Below are 19,339 nucleotides of genomic sequence, written 5' to 3'. Positions count from 1 at the left end.
GGGTCACTCCGTCACCGCTGCTGGCAGATGGTTGATATCGTAGTAATATGGATCGTATTATCTTTCTGGAAGTCAAACATAATAATAATGAGTCGACGAACTAGGCTGGACTTCTTTCTGGTTGACGCCATAATACATACCTAATATATTATTCACATAAAATTAAGTTGCAGGTCATTTTGGTAACGTCAACCAAAAGAATCCTCAAGGGTCTTCTTTAAGCCGCGTTCGCTTCTCCATCGAACTTGTCAGCTCATGCCTCTAGGCGCTGTTTCGCCATAGGAACGCCCCTGCGCATACCTGCCAGGTCCCCCGTACGACATATTATATCATAGCGCAAGGTTTATAGGTTGCCGTGACAGGGCTCATATATGTATATGAAAATAGATGCAGGCTTATGTATGTTAACCTCAGGTTCGACCTCTTCAGCTGTCAATTCTGTCCCCTGAGATTCGATGTTTGTGAACGATTGATGGGTCAGGTCATACAACCTCGCCGTCGATTCCACGATCCGATTAAAGCAGCTTCGGTCTTCTGCTCAACCATCCGGCTGTTATGTGGACGTTATGACATTCACCTTCCCCCTCGAGACCCACGACCAGAGGGCTATCGTGATCTGTGGCATCGTGTTCAGTGTGCTCCCGACGATAATCGTTTTCCTGCGCGTCTTGGCTAGGCGTAAGTCGAATCGACCGCTCGACACGAGTGACTACTTGATAATTGCATCGTGTGTAAGTTGGAATAGTGCAGTCCTCGCTAGCGCTTCAGCGAGGAGTCTCTTCTTCGTTCGACGATTACTGACATCCTATCTTAGTTTTTCACCGTAGTCTATCAGGGCGTGGCTATATCATGTTCGTATTTGCCCAGTCGTGCTAGGAGGATTTGCGCTCGATCGTGGTAGCTAACCTTCGATGTTTAGCCGTTCTCGTCGGCGGAGTAGGCTTTCATGTACATGATATAGAAACCAGGTTTGGCGTCGAAGATGGTTCGACGTCGTTCCTTAAGGTATGCAGATGCCATCTATTATCCTATTGACACTCGGGTCAGTTTGCGACCAATGAACTTGGATTACTAACACCTATGGCGATGCATAGCATTTAATCGCCATCCAAGTATTATGGGCACTCAGTCTTAGCCTATGCAGGATCTCCATCATCCACCTATTTTCGAAGATCTTCCTGGTTCAAAGCTTCATCGTCGTCGCTAGGGCTACCTATGTTCTAATCGTCCTATGGTATGTGTCTTGAGGCATAAGAATTTTCGTCCCTTGGGGTCAAGCTCCTTCTTATAGGTCTTGTCGAATCGAATAAGCACTAACGAGTCGGAATAATAGGGCTTTGGCTGCCATATTTAGCGCCTTTCTACTTTGTGAACCTTTCGCGTTCAACTGGGATAGATCGATCGTAGGAGGGACTTGCGGAAATGCCATGATTTCCTGGATCACGACGGGGGTTCTGAATATGGTTTCTGACCTGATTCTCCTCGTTATGCCGATGCCGTACCTGTTAGGGTTGGAATTATCATGGCGGAAACGGCTGCTACTAGCAGCAACCTTCAGCATCGGGATATTGTGAGTCTTGCTGTTCTAAACTTGTGCGTTGTACCTTGCGTGCATTCCTAACATACAATCTATCGACAGAACTTGTGTCGTTAGTATAATACGTATCGACATGATGACTACGATCGACTTCGACGATGTAACTTTTACGATACCACACACAGTTTTATTTAGCGCGCTCGAGCCCTGTATCGCTGTCACGTTATCGTGCATAATTATTTTACGCCCCCTTTTCGGCGGTCGGTATCAGCCGGACGGGCCAACAGCCTACAATAATCCGTCCGTCGACGCACTGGCGAGAAAAAACAGTACCCGACGCTTTAAGCAGCTTAACGATGATTCATCCGAAACACGACTACGTCCTGAAGATGTCACCTATCGAGCATCTATTGCGAAATCGCCGGAGCCGTTTAAGGCGTTCGGTATGGGCGATATTGCTCTCGAAATGGGATCGATTTCGATAAAACACGAATGGACCGTAAAGGAAGAGCTGCGACCGACGAGTTCGACAACCCAAAAAGGAGCAAGCTGAATAAGACAACACGATCATATGTTCTAACCTTGACGCTCAATCAAATAAGAAAAAAAAAATAGAAACATTGCATGACAGTTTAGGTTTATCACTGGAGTGACTCGTGAAGGCTGTGACGAATTTGGAATTCTGATCTTAGCGTTACTAATAGTTTGAAGTCCGATTCTTGAACCGACTACCCCTTTATCTAGGCGAACATCTCTGCAGCAGATGAGGTTATACACCTACGAGATGTTTAAAAATTCGCGAAAAGGTATTTCATGCCTTCCCAGATCTCGATACCGGTAGGCAGGATTTGGTCAGCGGGCAGGGTGAACCCGTTACGGCCGGTATCTCGGAGTTCAATAGCCCATCTTAATTTTGGTTAGCGCATACTCGGACGAAGATTTCGACATAAGGCTCTGAGCCTCAAAACACTTCACTCACCCATATTCGGCTTTGTTGACATCGGTCACGTAATCATTGCTACCACCGGCAGTAGCGTATAGAGTAGCACATGTCGGACCGGCGGTAAATCGTGTGCCATACGGCTTCGCGATGGCGGTAGCGAGACTCCTAGCTAATGAGTTTTGCTTATCCTGGTTTGATGCTGCTGCCGTGCACGAATAGCCGTAAGGTCTATAGGCTTTATGTTAGATGGGTTCACCAAAGCACCGAGCACGATGTTTCATATACATAAAAGGGGCATGTATGAGCATAGTGATCGGATATCTGTGGGGTGTGCTGCATTGAGGAATTCAATCTTGGAACCTACGTCAGGATGTATTGGCCGTAGCTGTGCCAGTCGACGTACAGCTTAATGCCGGTCGTGTTGGTTAATTTATCACCCAGTGCTATAATCAATGAGCCAATGCTACCGAATTAGATATAAGTCTGGTCATACCTCGAATTCCGGTGTTCTCGGGAGTGTCGCCAGCTGCAGCGCCACGGTACCTGAACGAAGTTTGTTAGCATCAAATATTTTGGTCATATCAATCGTGCCGTTTGCCACATAAAGTGAAGTATCCTATTGGTTTTCTGCTGAGTAGGTACTCACGTTTCTGTATCCGGGAATCCCGGTTAGCGAATCTACACGACGCAGCGGGTTGGGCAAAAGGGCAACTTACCTGAACCGGGACTGGTGGAAGATCCTTCGCCATCCCACTTGTATGGCCAGTTCCGGTTGACATCAGTGCCTATGGCAGAGGAACCGGATCGCGTCTGACGGTTTTTACGCCACAGACGGTTGGAAGTTTGTGTGAATAGGAAACCTGGTGGATATTAGTCAAGAGTAAGAATGGAAAACTTTGATCAACGCACCATCGGGATTGACAATGGGAAGGATATAGAAGTCGTAGCTGTCGAGGGCGCTCTTGATTGTTGTATCGTTGCTGTAGTTGTTAACTAGTTGATAAGTCAAGTACTCGACAACCTAGATAAAGTTCGCCGTTAGTTCATATAGCCAACCCGATTCGGACCCATACGGCTGCTCTTTACCTTCGATGAGATCCATTCGCGAGCGTGTACATTGCCGTGCCAAATGATGGCGGGTTTCGAGCCTTTACCACCACTTCCCCAAAGGTGAATACCTTGGATATCGCGGCCTTCGAAGGACTTTCCGGCAGTAATGAGCTCCGAGTTCGACGAAAATGATGATTGTATGTCTTTCAAAAACGTCAAGTGGTCGGCGTAGGCGTGATACGCACTGAACCATGATAAGTTTGGAAGAGCAGCTGCGCTTAGTTGTTGTGCTGAGCAATATTAGAATACATTCACTTAATCACGCGAGATGAGACGATACAACTTACCGGGATATTCGGCAAGATCCCCCTCGAGAGCGATATCAGCACCGAGATCCTCGCTGAGTACTGTCGAGGTGAAGTTCAACTCTTCGAATGCAGAGAGGCTCTCAGGTGGGACGGCGACATCAAAGTGCTCTTCATCGACATGACCATGGTTATGTGTCAGGTCAATGGCTTCGAGTGATTCCAGATGGGATTCGAAAGCAGCGATGTCATCTCCCGGAGTCACACGGAAGATCTTGTAGCCATCGTACACGACTTTACCCCGCCGGTCAAGTTGCAAGGTGACGGCCAAGGGAGCGGTCAGCAAAACGTATTGGAGAAACTTCATGATGGCGACGGTGAGCTAAGACGAGAAATCTTCAAAGGCGCATCGCATCTCATGGAATTCGAGAATTGAGATGCGAGGATACACTTTATGTTGGAATCCATGGTAAGTGACACCGCTCTGATGCAATGGCCTACGGTATGTACCTATGCATGTCCCCGATCGGGCAGGTCGCCCTCGCATTCAGAGGTAGATCTAGAACAATAAGCTTTAGCCTGGGATATGGGATTTGCGGCTTTGACTGTCGGTTGCAGAAGGTCCCAAGAACAAACTGCGGAGGAAAGATAGGGAACCTTGGAAGGCATTGCAAAGCCAAGAATCAGGAACTAGGGGAAACACCCCGAGTCACACTCAGCCATTTTAGCCTGCCGAAGATGCTGGCATATACATAGCTGTATGGGAAGGTCCAGTGGGCAGCCTTAAGTTTACCGAGATAAATTATTGGTCAAGGGCTACCGATCTTGTTTATTAGGCTCGACATGCCGAGACTCGTAGTTTGAATAATAAGAGTCGAAGGAGGAAGGAGGAATGAAGTTCGAAGAGTATCATAAACGCTCCAAATCCCCGCATATCTACGATGTAGCTGCCACCCGTGAGCCCCTGTTCGGCATCGACCCCCTGTAACTTGCTTGCCAGCTTCCTACAGAAGATAGCCTGTCAAGGATGTCGTCAAGCTTAATTGTGTAGTAGTTACCAATTGAAACATCGAAGACATTCGATATTTTATGCAATAGGACGCAAACATCGCGTAATCGTAGAACCATCGAGCAGTGAGTGGTTTGCCTACCTAATATAGGAGTTCGCACCTGTAGCCCTAAATAATACGATATCCACTCCTAGTAGGTACTACACTAAAGTTGTTAAATTCTTTGCAGTGGATGAGGATGATATTCCGTTGTAGATAAGTTTATGGAGCCAACAGCTGTAGCTATTTTCTATTGGCAACCTTGGAATTGTCATATTGGCGATTTCAGCTATTATGATCATGTCCAAGTAGTGGTGATATCCATTATATCAGAATTGATGGCTCCCCGGAGAGGATGAATGACGAATCGTGGGTTTGGCGGGGATTTTCATCATTGCTGTTCTTCGTCTTTCTTCTTGTGCAACAAATGCCTCCCGACTTTGCGGGTTCTGGCTTGAATATTGTGAGTCGGACATGGGAAATGCTGTTGAATGAGGAACGTTGATGATTAGTAGGTAGCTACTAGGTAGGTAGGTAATGAGAGGTAAAATTGTTGGACGATTTACGATGCTTTGATATTGAACTGAATTGAAAGCATTTAAGTTCGGGCGTAATGGCGTTTGACGAAAGTCTCGCAGTTTAACGGAGTTTTGAGCCTTCAGTGCCGGAGATATCGGCATTATTGCGATCGGAAATTGCTGGTTTTTAAGTTTTCCAAGCTTGATAGCGCTCCTGATAGTGATGTCCTGCAGGGGGGATTTCAGCTTGCATCTAGAGCTTCTAAGCGAACCTAGCTTGCTAAATAAAAGAACCAACAGGCAATCGTCTCGAGTGGGCGCCTATGAAAAAATAGCTAGATCGATCTCAAATCCTGGCGACAATCCATTCTTGCGACGAACATTGTTTCATCACATCTACCTAACTTTTAGATAACCATACTTGACAGACGTCTCCTTTCAATATTCTTCCCCCTTCTGCAACCATGCAATTCATTAACGCTAAATATGCGCGAAGCTGCCGCCGAATCTTCATTCGAGCTCGCGAAGCGAAGTGAACCGCGGAGGCATCGCAGGCCCCGAAGGAGCCGCCGTGAAACTTGTCGAAACTCTTCATTTTAGAAAGGAGTCGACAAACTCCTTGATAGCATCGTCTTTTCACGATGCAGGAGGTAAGTTCGCGTGGAAATAGTAATCCTACTTTGCGGCGTAGCAAATACACATCTAGTATAATAGCTATGTCGTTCCCGGTGAAGTCACTCGATGCTATCACGCTCTCTTATTGTGGTAACGTTGTTGAGTTCTGTACAGAATCACTCTCCTTATTTTTCTTCTTTCTCTTCAATTCTCAAACCTGCCGCGCAGGTCTTTTCATTCGTTCTCTTCACTGGCTTTGGAAGCCATTTTGATTTAATCTTGTGATAATTGGTCAATTTGCAAATAGTGTCACAGTCTTTGGACATCATGCATTCTTCAATCCTTACGCTCCTTAGCCTTCAGTCGTTGGTGGCTGCATCACCTATTGCACCTCTGTCATTATCGCGGAGAACTGTAACAGAACTCAACCAGGCAGCCTTCGATGAAGCCCAACAACCAGATAACACGGCAACCAAGGCCATCTCTGGGACACAAATAAAGGTATTTACTTATCTGTTAACTACCTAGTTGAAGAATACATGGTGCTGATTAGGGATACCACAGACCTCCGATGGGCGATGCCTTTTCGTCGACGAGCTATCAGGAGACTTTCGAGCAAACCTCACCCCGATCCAAGTAGCCGAGTGCGATAGCACAGACGGCCAAGGATGGGATGTCATCACCGCCGGGAAGCACAACAATGTTCAGGGCTCGGCACTCATCGTCAGCACTCTGGTTAGTACTAGGTGTTCATCGTCTCTCTTAAATCACATGTCCTAATGAGATTTCTAGACAAACGCTTGCTTTAACTTTGATCCGCGACGGGCAAGTGGGAATCAAGTCATCCTATTTAGCTGCGGCGGCCGCGCAGACGGTGGCGGCGAAGTCACCGATTCTCAGCTATTTCCTTTCACTAGTAGTGCTGGAGCGATCACATTTACCCCTGAGAACGATTTGCAATCATGCTTCACCGTCAAGGGGAATGTCGTCGATGTTGCACCTTGCGCCGCTGGCAATGCTAACCAGCAGTTCACATTTGGCGATGCAGCAGCTTCAGCTGGCGGCAGTCAAACCACCACCCAGGTTTCGGGGACACTCATTGCTACGGCGACTTCGCAAAGCTTAAGTAAAGCGTCGACAACGTCCGCCTCGCAAACTGCTTCTTCGCCAGCAGTAACGACTAATGTGGCAGTCGGAGGAATCCCCAACCCCACGGAGTCTGTCCCCGTATCTCGCGCTGGTGGCATACTTCAACCCACAGCAGTAGCCGAAGCTCAGGCAAGAGACAACACCGCGACGCGCGCTTTCACCTCCGTTAGTATAAAGGCGCCTAATGGGCAGTGTCTGTTCATCGACCCGACTGCGGGAGATTTCCGCGAAAACTTAATTCCCGTCTCCTTGGTGGATTGTGCCGGGACGCCGAATGAGAAGTTTGATGTCATCACCGCTGGGAAACATAATAATGCTCAGGGCTCGGCATTGATCGTGAGCAGTCTTGTAAGTCATATCTTGAAATCACGTATCAGCACTGGTTTATTCTAACATTAAATCAGACAAATGGCTGTATGAGTTTCGACGGACGTCGTCCAGCAGGCGATACAGTGACTTTATTCTCCTGTGGAGGACGAGCGGATGGAGGTTTGTTACTATGTTTCCCTCAAGATACTGTAGACTCGAATGCTAACATATAAACCAGGGGGTGACACGAACAACGGCCAATTAGTTCCATTTACTGGTGGGATTAGTCTAGTCTTTGCACCAGAGAGTGAGCGTAACGCGACTTGCATCGTAGCTGGAAATGGCCGGCTCGACTCTGCTCCATGTGCCAACGATGGCTCGCAAGCTTTCACCATCCTAGCATAAGAGACTTGTAACACATGGTAACTGGGGAGGGGCGACATCTACCGAAGTTGATATTGTCCAAGATCGAGGGGACTACTATTCTCTGTAAAAAATACTAAATTCATCACATAGTTACACCTTTAGAAGGCATATTATATTCATCAGCTAACTCAATTACATTTATGTTCAAAGTTATATGCTGCCATTACACTTCTCCCATCAAGAACACCCCCTCACGACTTATGCGTGGTATCAAACTGACTTTCCTTAACTAACCACTTCTCCATCGTCAACATCTCAGGATGTTCCTTACGTCTAGCCGCAACATCCGCCTTATACCCATCACTCGCAAACCACCCGATCATCAACGCCAACTCCTTAGCTAAATACGTCAACACACTCCCAAAAAACCAATACGTAACCGGAACCGGCTCCCCCGTCGCATTAGCAAACGCCTCATTCATCGCCTGCCACGACAACTCATCACCCGCCAACCCAACTGCCCTCCGATTCCACGTCTCCGGCTCCGTAAACGCCTTCATAGCAAAAACACCAATATCCGACGGCGCAACCCACTGCAGCGGCTTATCCCCCAAATGATTCCTCAGCGCCGCCATGAACACCTTCGTCGGGAACCCAGGCGTCAAATTACCCATAAAAGCAACCGGTCTCAAAACCGTCCACCCCATCCCCTCGCCTTCGTTCCCCGGGCCAGTGACATCCCTTAGGTGTCGCTCGATATGGTACTTGGACTGAAAATGCGGGATCGGCGTCGGATTATCCCAAGACTTCTCATCGCCGCCACGCTCAACACTCCCATACACAAAGTGTCTCACCCCTTCCTTCACTGACTCATCGATCAGAGCTTTTCCCTGCGCGATTTCCCCCGCGAGAGTCACCCCCGTTCCGATGGAGATCTGCACGGAGTACACGCCCCAGACGGGCTCCGGGTGCGTCTTCCGCGCCGAGCGGAACAAGGCCCCGACGTCGTCTAGGTTCCCCTGCACAAGCTTGATCGAGGGCGATTTCTGCGCGAGGCGCTGCGCGCTGGGGCTGTTGGCGTCGCGGGTTACGGCGAGGATGGTGAAGGCGTTGGGGGCGTGGGTGAGGAGCGCTTGGATTACGGCGCCGCCTTGGTGGCCCGTAGCGCCTGTGATGAGGAGGGCTTTGGGTGGCATGGTGTTGGGGTTTTGGATGTGTACTCGTTGAGAATAGGTACTTAGGTAGTAGGTACAGGTAAGCTAGCAACGTCGTGGTGATGGTGGTGGTGGGAGTAGCGGCGGCTAGATCAGGAACATGTTGGGATTTGGGCTGGGGGATATTAAGTCCGCCCCGTTTTATCAAGGGATACTCGTGTCCGCATACGTAAACGACTTATCAGAGTTTACCTCTATCTAGTCAGTACCTACCTATCTACCTTGAGAAGGAGGCTGGGAGGTCGGTTCGATCATCCCCTGCCCCCTTTCGGCAAACTCAAGCCAGGGAGAAGGGGAGAGATAGGATGCCGTGTCGAACATTTAGGTCCTTAGCTTAACCTTCGTGCAGGCAGGTCGCCTCGTAACACAGCGTTGGGCCCGTATTTGGGGACCCGCCGGCGATTTCCTTTTTCTCTCATTTTTTTTTCTTTTTGGTAATGGGTTTATTAGATCCTTCCCGTCCGATGTATGTATGTCTCACTTACATACCCTGCGCAGGTCTCACTCGCTCGCTCAAATCATCTCCGTCGACGACGATCGATCGCCTGCACCACAGGCCGCGAAAAAAAGCAATCTCTGCGCCTCGATTCGAGGCTTACATACATACGATTCGATCTACATACCCACGCTCGCTACATATGTACCATACCCAGACCGCGGTCGTCGCAATGGACGAGGCCCGCGCCCGCCGCCTGGCGACGGTGCACGCGCTGTTAGACGGGTACGGGAGCCTCTCAGTGCCGACGCTGCTACGCCCTATGGCACCGGACTTCACGCACCAAGTATTACCGACGAGTCTAGGGATGAGGGCGCGGAACAGGGAGGCGTTTGCGCAGCACGCGGCTGGGATCTTCAGCGTCTTCGAGGAATTTAGGATGGTACCGAAATCGATCGTCCTAGACGACGGGCCGGCCAACACGGCCGTCGTGCACGCGCGTATGCAAGGGATACTGAAGAGTGGCGCCGGCGAGTGGATTAATGAGTGCGTTATGATTATCCGCCTCTCCCACGACGGCGATCAGGTCCGGGATATCATGGAGTTTGTTGATAGCGCGAAGGCGCTTGAGATGGCCCGGAAACACGCCCCGGACGATTTTGGGTGCTGTGCTTTGGAGCCTATCGACCGCCGGAAGGGGATGAGTGGGATGAGTAAGGGGGAGGCGGGTGAAGATGAGACGACGACGACGAAGTCGATGACGTTATTGTTTGGACTAGGGCTCGCCCAGGTTATTGTGGTAATAATTCTGTTGTATTTGGCTCAAGGTTGGGTCTTTTGAACTTTGGGTTGGTGCATTGGGGGGAGTCCGAGACATTTTGGGATTAGGTACCGGTATAACTAGAAGGGTGCCCCTTTTCCAGGGCTATGGCTTTTCACTTAAGCTCTGCTCAGATACCTAAATTTGTTGAATTAACTGACACATCGGAGTTCAATTTCTTGGTTGATTCACTTCACTACCTCCCTCCACCGTGCTCCTAAAAATCATATACGGCTTGATCGACGTGCACTTGTTTAATTAGGATAAGTACCCTAATCTACATAAGTACATAGGTAGAGTAGGTACAAGGTATGTATAGGGCCGTGAAACAAAAACATCTAATAACTCCCAACTCCCCTTCCAACTCAAAGTAAACCTCCGGACGGATACCGTTGCATGTAGCATGCAAATACGATATCAAGGAGGGGTACGATTGGTATAATGGGAGGTGTACATAGTAGCGATGTCGAAGAATAATAATGGATATCTTTTCTGTCCTGGCACTCGATGTGCCGAATGTGTGTGCAGGATCTGATTGTAACTGTTTAAGGGTAGGAGTTCGGTAGGTAGGTAGGCACCTTACATAACAAGTAATCCTACCAACCTAAATATCCTTGAGGCTGAAAAGCGCACGTCTTTACGCACTCTCTATTTAGTGATTCTTTAATAGCTGGAATAGCGCAAGCGAGCCAGCGACGATGGGAGTGATGAGGCGGACAGTGTTAAATTTGATCCACGTGCGAACATAAGTCTCGGCTTCCTTGGGATCGGATTTCCCACTCTTAGGTTCGCGCAAGGCATCGATCTTCGCGTTGATCGGCTGCAAGTTTGCTGCAGAATGTACGACCGTGATAAGATGACATAGTGCCGACACTGCATATAGCCTCCAGTCTCCGAGTTTGCCATCCGCTCCTTGGGTCGATGCTACCCACGAGGCGTAACCGTAGCCAAAGATACCGAACGTGCTGATAGGTCTGAAGAAATTGTTACCCACGACCCAAAATACCGGCCACTGTCGACCAAGCAATCGAGTGCGAGCGGCATGATCCGGTGACGTCGGAGACGGGAAGTCGACTAGCAACGCAGGTCCACCCATGAACGACTGCGTAACTGCATTGCCTATACACACATCACAACGGTTAGCAGCAGCGCTTGTCTAGTCCGGTCTGTCTAGTGATATAAACTACTAAGTAGTTAATAAATAGTCGCGGTTACTTACCGAATAGTATGAAGGAAAAAGCAACCGTGGTACCGACAACGGCTTCGACAGGGATAAAACTGGCCATGGTGGACTATCGGGGTATATATCAGATACTAATTTGCTTCTATTTTGTTTCTAGCGGCGGCAGTAAAGCGGTAGTGAAGCAATAGATCGGGATAATTTGTCTTGATGTCTCAGAGAATGCCTTAAAACCAGGTACGACAGAAGTGCCGGATGATTATATATCTATACCTAGATATGTTTTAAGGTACCTATGTTTTATATCTCATCGGCGTCGAGGGATGATTCTGACTGACGAAGCTCTGTGTAAACGTCACCGTTTGCGTTTCGAGCGGAGGATGGCGTGAGACGGGGGAGACGGAGGTGTTCGCTCATAGTTCGATACCGCGGAATCCGTGTTGGTGGTATGACAATGAAACTCCCTTTGAACGATTAACAAATCACTTGAAGCTTGTTTAGCTTGTTTAGGAATGATCAGTCGAAACTCTTTGTGCTTTGTCAGTCTAGGTATGACAGTGCTTATCGTAACGCAAAGCTCCGATCAACTAGTTGGCATAGGCTGATAGGTAAGCTCTAAGCAACGGCTTAGCAAGTACCTTGGCGTCTTAGAAGGCGTCTTATTAGAGGTTAATGCCTCTCTAGGTCTTAACAAGCATCTACCTGTCTGTCCGTATCTAATAAGGCTCTGTCGGTGCCGAGAGTCTTAAGTCGTATAAGCGCCGAAGCTTGCGTTGATTGCGTCGGTCGACACGTCAATTTCTTACCGGCCACTTGCCGCAGTGTGCCGCCGCCACAGGCGCCGCTATCTCGATTGCCATGTACGATCTATCGTTACATAAAATGCCGCCCGTATATTAATCAGCATGGACCGTGTCGGTTGCAGTAGAGGCCGTTACTCCGTCTATAGTTAATTATGAGAATTAATAACACGGCATCTATCCCCTTCGTTGGTTCTTTTCTCTGATGTAGACAGTAATGATGTGCATGCCAATGTGTCTGGACCAACGACAATTCCAGTACTGACATAATAGAGTCAGGAAAAGTGTACTGTATCGGAACAGAGTTATCCCCCGTGTTGCACAGCAGGTATTTCCTGCCAATCACAATAGCTGCAGCAGGTACGGGTTACCAATATGAACAGGGAAAGGGATATCTAGGTACTTTCACAGTCCAATACAGTAGGGTTAGCACATGGACGGTCTGACTAATATGCGATCCCAAATGAAGTAAAAATGCAGAAAATATCGGGTTTAGGTAAGTTGATCGTCATTATCTACCTTCCCCGTACGCCGGAGGATTAAATAATTCATCTATGTAACACACCCAACATCTATGACATATCATCTTTGACAGTCAAGTTCTGTCAGATTAGGTAATAGGTAATAGGTAATAGGTTTGGATCACGACAGGGCAATCCCGAATAGCTTCAACTCCAAAGTGGATCCTAAAAAAACACATTAGATGTGATGCAACACAATCTATCATTTTTCAGGCTAGCTAGCTATGTTTATCATGGGTAAGATTACAATTTCAACACCGTCTCAAGCAATGCTATCGGTACCCTCGCGTGAGTCTAGTTGGTATGCAACGACCGTAACTCGAACCGTCTATCAATCATCATCCCTTGCTTCGATGTGCCAAGCGATTTCATTCTTCATTACGCAATCTATACCGTCTCTATCTTCTGACTCTCGCTCTTCTCTTCCGACGTACCCTTTAGAAACTCCTCCTTCTCCCTATCGTACTTCTCGCTAGACTCGGCCCATATACGTAGAGCCTCCTGCTTGCGTTCCTCACTCCTAGGTTCGAATGCCATCTCAAACGGATCGGGCTTGATGATTAACAGTGAATTTGACTTGTCCGTAGGAACTGGTATCTCCTTCCCTGTAGCCGGGTCTATCTTGGGTTTCAGGTTAAAGGCCCAGGACAACGCACCACAGGCTACTAGTAATTCGTCTTGCGTGAGGGTCATTCCTAGACATTGGCGTTGACCCCAACCAAACGAGGTCATGCCCTTGACGGTCGGATACGTGGTTAGCGGTTCCTGGTAGGTCGGCCACGAGGGCTCCAGCCAACGTTCAGGCCGGAAGTTATCCGGGTCCGGATATTTCACTGGGTTGCGAAGGAATGCCCTATTCAACGTTAGCATCGGGCTCATAATATATACCTGATATTACAGGGACAGACGTAGACATACCAATCTAGAGGGAGGATCCTTGTTCCTTTCTCAAGGAAATACCCTCGGAATTCATCATCGGCTTCCATCTCGTGCGCGACCCCTTAACGCCTTACATTAGCTATTGCGATAATATGGAGCTCGGTATTACTTGGACTCACCGGTGGGTACATTCGGCCTCCAGCGCATCGTTTCCTTAATACAAGCCCGGAGGGTCGGTAGTTTCGGAGAGTCATCAAGGGTTGGTAACCGGCCCTCGCAAACCTCGTCAATTTCTTTCTGAACCGCCGCTTGCCATTTAGGATGATGTATCATGGATACTAGCCAGTACGACAACGGTCCGGCTATCGTAAAGATGCCTACTAGGGCCATCATACCTATGACGCAAGAGGCTTCGTAGTCGCCCGAGATATTCGATCGCTTCTCCCCCTTCTCAAGATACTTGCTAGTGATACAATCCCTTTGTTTACCCTGAGCCAAATTGTCGCGCGTGGCTAGAAGACGGTTCATCCACATCTCCTGCTGTTCGTTACGGCGCTTGAGTTCCGCGCTTTTCCACGGATTCATAAACAGAGGTAGATGCCAAAGGGGCGTTATAACGTTGGTGATAGGTCCGGCTGGCGACATCTGTCTTAGGAGACCCCACGCGTTCGTCGACGTCTGTTCGCTGAGCTCGAGGTTGTCCCACGTCAACTGGCACATGATCTTGGACGCCATATCCTCCAAGGAAAATAGGAAGTCGTCGGGGTTCTCGATGAGCCGGGCAAGCCAACGCTTCGACTCATGGTACATTACGCCATAGTATTGCGCATTGCTCGCTTCCATCAGGGCCGAGTGCGTGAATCGTCGTTGTCGCGCCCAGTATTCTATCTCACGTGTTACTAAGGAGACTGAGAGATTCAGATCCGTCAAAGACACTCACGGTTTCGCCCCATCAAGGGAAGGTACGCCATCGATCCGTCGGTGCTCTTGGAGTCGAATAATGACCTCACCATAGGTCTGTCCGAGTTGTGTTTTGCTCGCTTTACCAGCAATTCCTCGGCCACCTTCTCGTCCGAGACGACGAGGAACTTGGCCCCGAGCATCTCCGTGAAGTAGAATCCATTCTTACCAGCATACTGATCCGACCACTCCTTGAACTTGATCCACATAAACTGGATAGGAAGGTCATGTATGCGACCAAGGTACGGTATCAGGGTCGGACCGGGGATCTTGCCCGGGCGGTTTATCTCCTTGAACTGCTTATAGAAATGGAAGACGACGAAGCCGACAAGGGCGACGCAGAGGACCGCTGGCGTAAACAGTTGCATGATCAACCGCTGCGGAGAAATGTTAGATCGAGAGTGTGTGGGAGTGGCGTCAAGCGTCAACGTCAAGCGTCAAGCAGAGCAAAACTGAGGAAGGGTTGCGGGAACGGAGTGACGAAGACACACTTACCCGGTTCGAAAGTATCGCAGGGCTGTCATATGATTTAAACTACCTACCGTAGTACCAGACAGCTTAATGATACTTCTACTTCCAGTAACTACTCTCGATGGGTGGTAATAATGGTAATAATGGTAATAGATGAGGGCCGGTTCGGCATTCAAGGGCCAAGGGCGTGTTCGTGTGTGGTTCGATGTAATCCAGCCTCGATCGGGCGTCCCCTACCTAGTCTCACATCAAAGTCTCGCCGGGCATTACGTCCTATCACAGCCAGCCGTACTTACGTATTTATGCTTTTTAAGTTCACATCTTTCTAGAACGGCTGAAGGTGTTTCTAAGAATACCTGAAGTCCGAAACAAGGCACCAGATGTTGTCCAAAAGATGTCCATAGATCTTCGACATAGCTGCATAGTTGGGTTGGCGATACCCAAGTAGGCTATAGTGATTCATTATCGGTACGAGGAAAGTCGATAGGCTGAAAGCCACCCGCGTATGTCGTAGAAATGTACGATACATTGCCTGCTTAGACAAGCGCTAAGCAGACAAGTCCGGCTATGTAAGTCCGGATAGTCCACATACATGCCTACTAGGCAAGTAGGTAGGCTTGGTAGGCTTGGTAGGCTGGCTAGACAGCTAAGTAAGGAAATGATATAATATCGGCACGATGTTGTGTCACTCGACCTGACTTCAATTCCAGGTGATTCGCCTCAGATCTATGTACTATCCCTACGAGGATTATCAAAGATATGACATTACCCTAATGCCTAGGTACTAGGCACAGAGGGACGAGGCGCTGAATGTATCCTTCCGGCAATTTAAGCATCCGATCATGGCAATATAAAGGGTACGTCAATAGAGACGGTACCTACCTAGGTAAAGTCTTAAATGCCCTGGCGATCGAACTCTGCGACTGAAATGTGGTGGACATTAACGAGCAGGGTGTATATGTGGACATATGAACACATCTGGCCAAACTATTGGTGTGGTGCATATCTTGTCGCGTGCATGGGCATGGGACACACCCTCTTAGAAATATCCGTATGCATGCAAGATGCGCCATCAAAAAAAAGTCCCTGAGCTGAAGAGGTGTCGAAGATCCTCAAGACTCGAAGGAAGTGAATAAGGTAGGTGGGTAGATGAATGGTCGGAACGGCCTGGTTATAGAGGCGAACAGCGACTGGCCGTGCCTCGTTACATATCGGTATTTGTTATTTGAGCCGCCACTCGATACGACGTAAGGACTCAGAACTATGTAAGCCATCTGGGCAATCCCATCAAGATTCCGGGACATAACTTTAAATCCTAGACGTCTCAGCCCAGTGAGCAAAGACGTTGAATGTCTGTGGGTACTGGCGGGTGGCTGTTAGCTCATAGCTTCATAGCTCGTAGGTAGCTCGAATGTAGCTCTTGGCTCTTAGCTGAGACCTCGCCATTAGTCGGTCACTCTTCGTCCGTGGTCTTTTCTTCTTGTCTTCCATTTTTTCTGTAAGCCACGACGAATCGAACGAGAGTGCCTCGCATATTGGATGTGCTGGGTGTTGGCATGGCGGGCTGAGAGAGCCGGTCCTATATGGATATGCCCGTACTCCCGTGCTAGCACCTGCAGGATGCCGGAAATCGATAAATATGTCCATTATAGGTACGATGTTTAGATAAGTAGGTCTTATGGTCCTATCGAAGACTAATGAGATGGTGGATATAGCTAATGCGCGGGCAAGACGGGCAGCACGGGCAGCACGGGTAGGATACCGCTCTAGATAGGATAATGCATACTAGCAATGTAAGATTTGGGGTACCGGCGAACGTCAAAATATAATTGAGCCAATGACGTGTCCTGTCAGATTCTGCTTAGGTGGGAAAGGTGGATGTGAATATAGTTCGGGTCCGAGGAGGATTCTAAGGGACTCAGCCGCAGAAATGGTTACAGACTCGCACGGCCAACTCGCGTCAAAAGCATCTTGGATCTTCCAAGTTACACCCGGTACTCCGGTACAACTGACGTTCCCGTCCCTTTATATTGTGAGTAACATGGAGTGATTTGTTGAAGCGAGCCTAACAGTTAACTTGCCGAGCCAACCTTTACTCCTAATTCGTTCCTCCAACCATCTCTTTGCTTCTTTTTCCCCCCTGGCTCCCTCAGTTATCTTATCAACGCGAAGCTATCAAGGATTTTCAGACGAGGTCGGTCTAGGCTTTCGCGTGATATGGGTTCGCTTCACGAGAATGACTGTAAGCCGGTAGGCTCCTACCCACCTTCGGGTATCGACGTCCTCATCGTCGGCACGGGGCTTGCAGGGCTAACGGCCTCCATCGAATGCGTGCGCAAGGGCCACAACGTACGGGTTCTCGAGCGACATGATGACATAAACACAGCAGGTAAGCCAGAGTCACCGAGTGCAGCGTGCGTTATGTAATGTCTACGATGTATGCACGTAAGATGCTAAGAAGACTGCCTTCGCCCCTGATCTAGGCGACATGTACTTTATGGGCCACAGCGCTACTAAGTTCTTCCGCCACTGGCCCGAGCTATCGAAGGAGTATGAGGAGATATCGATGAATAACGCGTGGATCGAGACCTTCAAGCACGATGGAGAACGGGTCATCACGCCGCTGAAGGTCTCAGAACGCCTCCGCCAAGCGGGCATGGACCCCAACACCCCGCCAGGCGCCTTTCAGATGCGCCCGCTCATCTACCGGATGTACATGAACGAAGTGAGCAGGCTCGGGATTAAGATCGATTTCGGCCAGCGTGTCGTCGACTACTGGGAAGACGAGTCGCGTCAGAAAGCCGGCGTCGTGACGGACAAGGGCGACAGATTCGAGGCCGACATCGTCATCGCGGCCGACGGCGTGGGATCCAAGTGTCAGAAGCTGGTAGGCGGTCAGGTCAGGGCGATGAGTGCGGGTAGAGCCATGTGGCGCGCTGCCTTCCCAATTCATCACCTCGACAAAAACCCCGAGCTGAAAGCTTTCCTCAAATTCGGCGGTCCCAATGAGGACGAGCCAATAGTGAGGACTTGGCTTGGGTGAGTGGCGCACCCTATTGCAAATTAGCCGTGAACATCCCTATTTCCACTGTCGCAGAGGCTAATTATTCTCAAACCCGCCAGACCGGGAACGTATGCGATGGTTCTGGTTCGCAAAGAGACTTGTGTGTGGATTATGAACCACGAGGTGAGTTTCCCAGTTTCTTAGCTAGGATATACCTATCTACCTACCAGAGTACCTGAGTATTTCCCGACAGTGCATGCTAATTAATGTCAGATTACTGGTTCGGAAAAAGAGAGCTGGGTTCACACTGTCGAATGGCCTGATGTCCTCAGTAACATGGACAAAGGCCTAGGCGACCATCCATGGGATCCCAGGATTAAGGCGCTCGTGAAGGTGATACCGCCCAAGACAATTGTCAACTTCGAATTGTTCTGGCGTAACCCGCAACCATCGTGGGCATCCAAGGGTGCGCGCGTTGTCCTCATGGGCGACGCCGCGCATTCTTTCCTGCCTGCCTCTGGCAACGGCGCGACACAGGCGATCGAAGATGCCGTCTCCTTAGCCAGCTGCCTGCAAATCGGCGGAAAACAGAATGTGCCTGAAGCGGTTCGCACTCACGTACGTTTCCGCTTCATCCGCTGCTCGTGCGCGCAGAAGATGGGCTTCTCCAATGCCGAGCTGTTGCAACACCCCGACTGGTCTAAGGTTAAGGTGAACCCGAAGTTGGCGCAGCCGAAGCTGCCGAGCTGGATCTGGAAACACGATCCCGAGCAGTACGCGTATGAGAATTACGCGAAGATGGCTGAGACGATTAAGAAGGGGATCCCATTCGACCAGGTCGACTCGGTTCCGCCTAACTACCCGCCCGGCTATAAGTACAAGTCCTGGAACATCGACGACATGCAGAGGGAGGTCGACGAAGGCACCGTCGACATGGGAGGCGGGAACTGGGATTAAGAGAGGCTTTTGTCTCGGCGTTTTCGTGATAGAGGGGATAATACCTTTAACTAGGTAGGTAAAGTCCGGTTAGAATCTCATTTGTGACTGGGTAGATTTGCTTCCAGGCAGGCTGGCACATCTTACATTCGATTTTTGGGTTTCCCTCTCTTAAACCCAGGTGTGATACTGGGAGACGATACGATACAGTACTTATCTCTTTACTGTGCCACCCGCACGGGGTCTTTTGTATGCTACTCGAGCCGGTCTAGGCTGT

At 49.2% G+C, this 19,339-nt stretch overlaps 8 protein-coding genes across 8 annotated transcripts; 4 read left to right on the top strand and 4 right to left on the bottom strand.

Annotated features, from left to right (window-relative positions):
* Window positions 1–566: 566 nt before the first annotated feature.
* On the top strand, window positions 567–2,090 carry GGS22DRAFT_192887 (uncharacterized protein; the record flags this gene model as incomplete). Its single annotated transcript, XM_047965328.1, has 6 exons — window positions 567–731; window positions 815–851; window positions 920–1,005; window positions 1,095–1,234; window positions 1,334–1,570; window positions 1,640–2,090. 6 exons carry the CDS (start codon window positions 567–569, stop codon window positions 2,088–2,090), a joined length of 1,116 nt encoding a protein of 371 aa, XP_047814586.1.
* Window positions 2,091–2,207: 117 nt separating this feature from the next.
* On the bottom strand, window positions 2,208–4,881 carry GGS22DRAFT_79637 (uncharacterized protein). The gene is made up of 9 exons (XM_047968121.1): window positions 3,878–4,881; window positions 3,567–3,820; window positions 3,390–3,501; window positions 3,197–3,340; window positions 3,127–3,130; window positions 2,974–3,023; window positions 2,845–2,923; window positions 2,517–2,708; window positions 2,208–2,443 (listed from the first exon to the last, which is right to left on the bottom strand). Exons 1-9 carry the CDS (start codon window positions 4,200–4,202, stop codon window positions 2,326–2,328), a joined length of 1,278 nt encoding a protein of 425 aa, XP_047814585.1. The 5' UTR covers window positions 4,203–4,881; the 3' UTR covers window positions 2,208–2,325.
* A 1,280-nt stretch (window positions 4,882–6,161) lies between these two features.
* Window positions 6,162–8,056, top strand: GGS22DRAFT_79633 (uncharacterized protein). Its single transcript, XM_047968120.1, has 5 exons — window positions 6,162–6,518; window positions 6,582–6,752; window positions 6,810–7,514; window positions 7,571–7,655; window positions 7,714–8,056. Exons 1-5 carry the CDS (start codon window positions 6,345–6,347, stop codon window positions 7,878–7,880), a joined length of 1,302 nt encoding a protein of 433 aa, XP_047814584.1. The 5' UTR covers window positions 6,162–6,344; the 3' UTR covers window positions 7,881–8,056.
* A 4-nt stretch (window positions 8,057–8,060) lies between these two features.
* On the bottom strand, window positions 8,061–9,399 carry GGS22DRAFT_79626 (NAD(P)-binding protein). Its single transcript, XM_047968119.1, has one exon. The coding sequence runs from the start codon at window positions 9,035–9,037 to the stop codon at window positions 8,093–8,095; it is 945 nt and encodes a 314-aa protein (XP_047814583.1). The 5' UTR covers window positions 9,038–9,399; the 3' UTR covers window positions 8,061–8,092.
* A 324-nt stretch (window positions 9,400–9,723) lies between these two features.
* Window positions 9,724–10,332, top strand: GGS22DRAFT_192883 (uncharacterized protein; the record flags this gene model as incomplete). The annotated part of the gene is made up of 1 exon (XM_047965327.1): window positions 9,724–10,332. One exon carries the CDS (start codon window positions 9,724–9,726, stop codon window positions 10,330–10,332), a length of 609 nt encoding a protein of 202 aa, XP_047814582.1.
* Window positions 10,333–10,411: 79 nt separating this feature from the next.
* Window positions 10,412–11,994, bottom strand: GGS22DRAFT_79623 (uncharacterized protein). The gene is made up of 2 exons (XM_047968118.1): window positions 11,531–11,994; window positions 10,412–11,430 (listed from the first exon to the last, which is right to left on the bottom strand). The coding sequence occupies exons 1-2, from the start codon at window positions 11,595–11,597 to the stop codon at window positions 10,964–10,966; spliced, it is 534 nt and encodes a 177-aa protein (XP_047814581.1). The 5' UTR covers window positions 11,598–11,994; the 3' UTR covers window positions 10,412–10,963.
* Window positions 11,995–13,199: 1,205 nt separating this feature from the next.
* Window positions 13,200–15,019, bottom strand: GGS22DRAFT_192881 (cytochrome P450; the record flags this gene model as incomplete). The annotated part of the gene is made up of 4 exons (XM_047965326.1): window positions 13,200–13,665; window positions 13,731–13,812; window positions 13,871–14,575; window positions 14,632–15,019. 4 exons carry the CDS (start codon window positions 15,017–15,019, stop codon window positions 13,200–13,202), a joined length of 1,641 nt encoding a protein of 546 aa, XP_047814580.1.
* A 2,320-nt stretch (window positions 15,020–17,339) lies between these two features.
* Window positions 17,340–19,083, top strand: GGS22DRAFT_182063 (FAD/NAD(P)-binding domain-containing protein; the record flags this gene model as incomplete). The annotated part of the gene is made up of 4 exons (XM_047963925.1): window positions 17,340–17,511; window positions 17,606–18,161; window positions 18,246–18,309; window positions 18,400–19,083. 4 exons carry the CDS (start codon window positions 17,340–17,342, stop codon window positions 19,081–19,083), a joined length of 1,476 nt encoding a protein of 491 aa, XP_047814579.1.
* Window positions 19,084–19,339: the final 256 nt, after the last annotated feature.

Source organism: Annulohypoxylon maeteangense (assembly GCF_022496945.1).
Source record: "Annulohypoxylon maeteangense strain CBS 123835 unplaced genomic scaffold GGS22scaffold_23, whole genome shotgun sequence".
NCBI classification, from domain to species: Eukaryota; Fungi; Ascomycota; class Sordariomycetes; order Xylariales; family Hypoxylaceae; genus Annulohypoxylon; species Annulohypoxylon maeteangense.
This window is presented reverse-complemented; position numbering and strand designations above follow the sequence as displayed.

Bases quoted from the DNA above. Each gene is read 5' to 3' on its own strand.
- GGS22DRAFT_79637 (XM_047968121.1), bottom strand. From the start codon at position 4,202: ATGAAGTTTCTCCAATACGTTTTGCTGACCGCTCCCTTGGCCGTCACC. The intron at 3,341-3,389 runs GTGCGTTGATCA...AATATCCACCAG, and splicing joins TCCCATTGTCAATCCCGATG to GTTTCCTATTCACACAAACT. The intron at 2,924-2,973 runs GTATGACCAGAC...CATTGATTATAG, and splicing joins CGAGAACACCGGAATTCGAG to CACTGGGTGATAAATTAACC.
- GGS22DRAFT_79633 (XM_047968120.1), top strand. From the start codon at position 6,345: ATGCATTCTTCAATCCTTACGCTCCTTAGCCTTCAGTCGTTGGTGGCT. The intron at 6,753-6,809 runs GTTAGTACTAGG...TGAGATTTCTAG, and splicing joins CACTCATCGTCAGCACTCTG to ACAAACGCTTGCTTTAACTT. The intron at 7,656-7,713 runs GTTTGTTACTAT...CATATAAACCAG, and splicing joins TGGAGGACGAGCGGATGGAG to GGGGTGACACGAACAACGGC.
- GGS22DRAFT_79626 (XM_047968119.1), bottom strand. From the start codon at position 9,037: ATGCCACCCAAAGCCCTCCTCATCACAGGCGCTACGGGCCACCAAGGC.
- GGS22DRAFT_79623 (XM_047968118.1), bottom strand. From the start codon at position 11,597: ATGGCCAGTTTTATCCCTGTCGAAGCCGTTGTCGGTACCACGGTTGCT. The intron at 11,431-11,530 runs GTAAGTAACCGC...ATGTGTGTATAG, and splicing joins TTTTTCCTTCATACTATTCG to GCAATGCAGTTACGCAGTCG.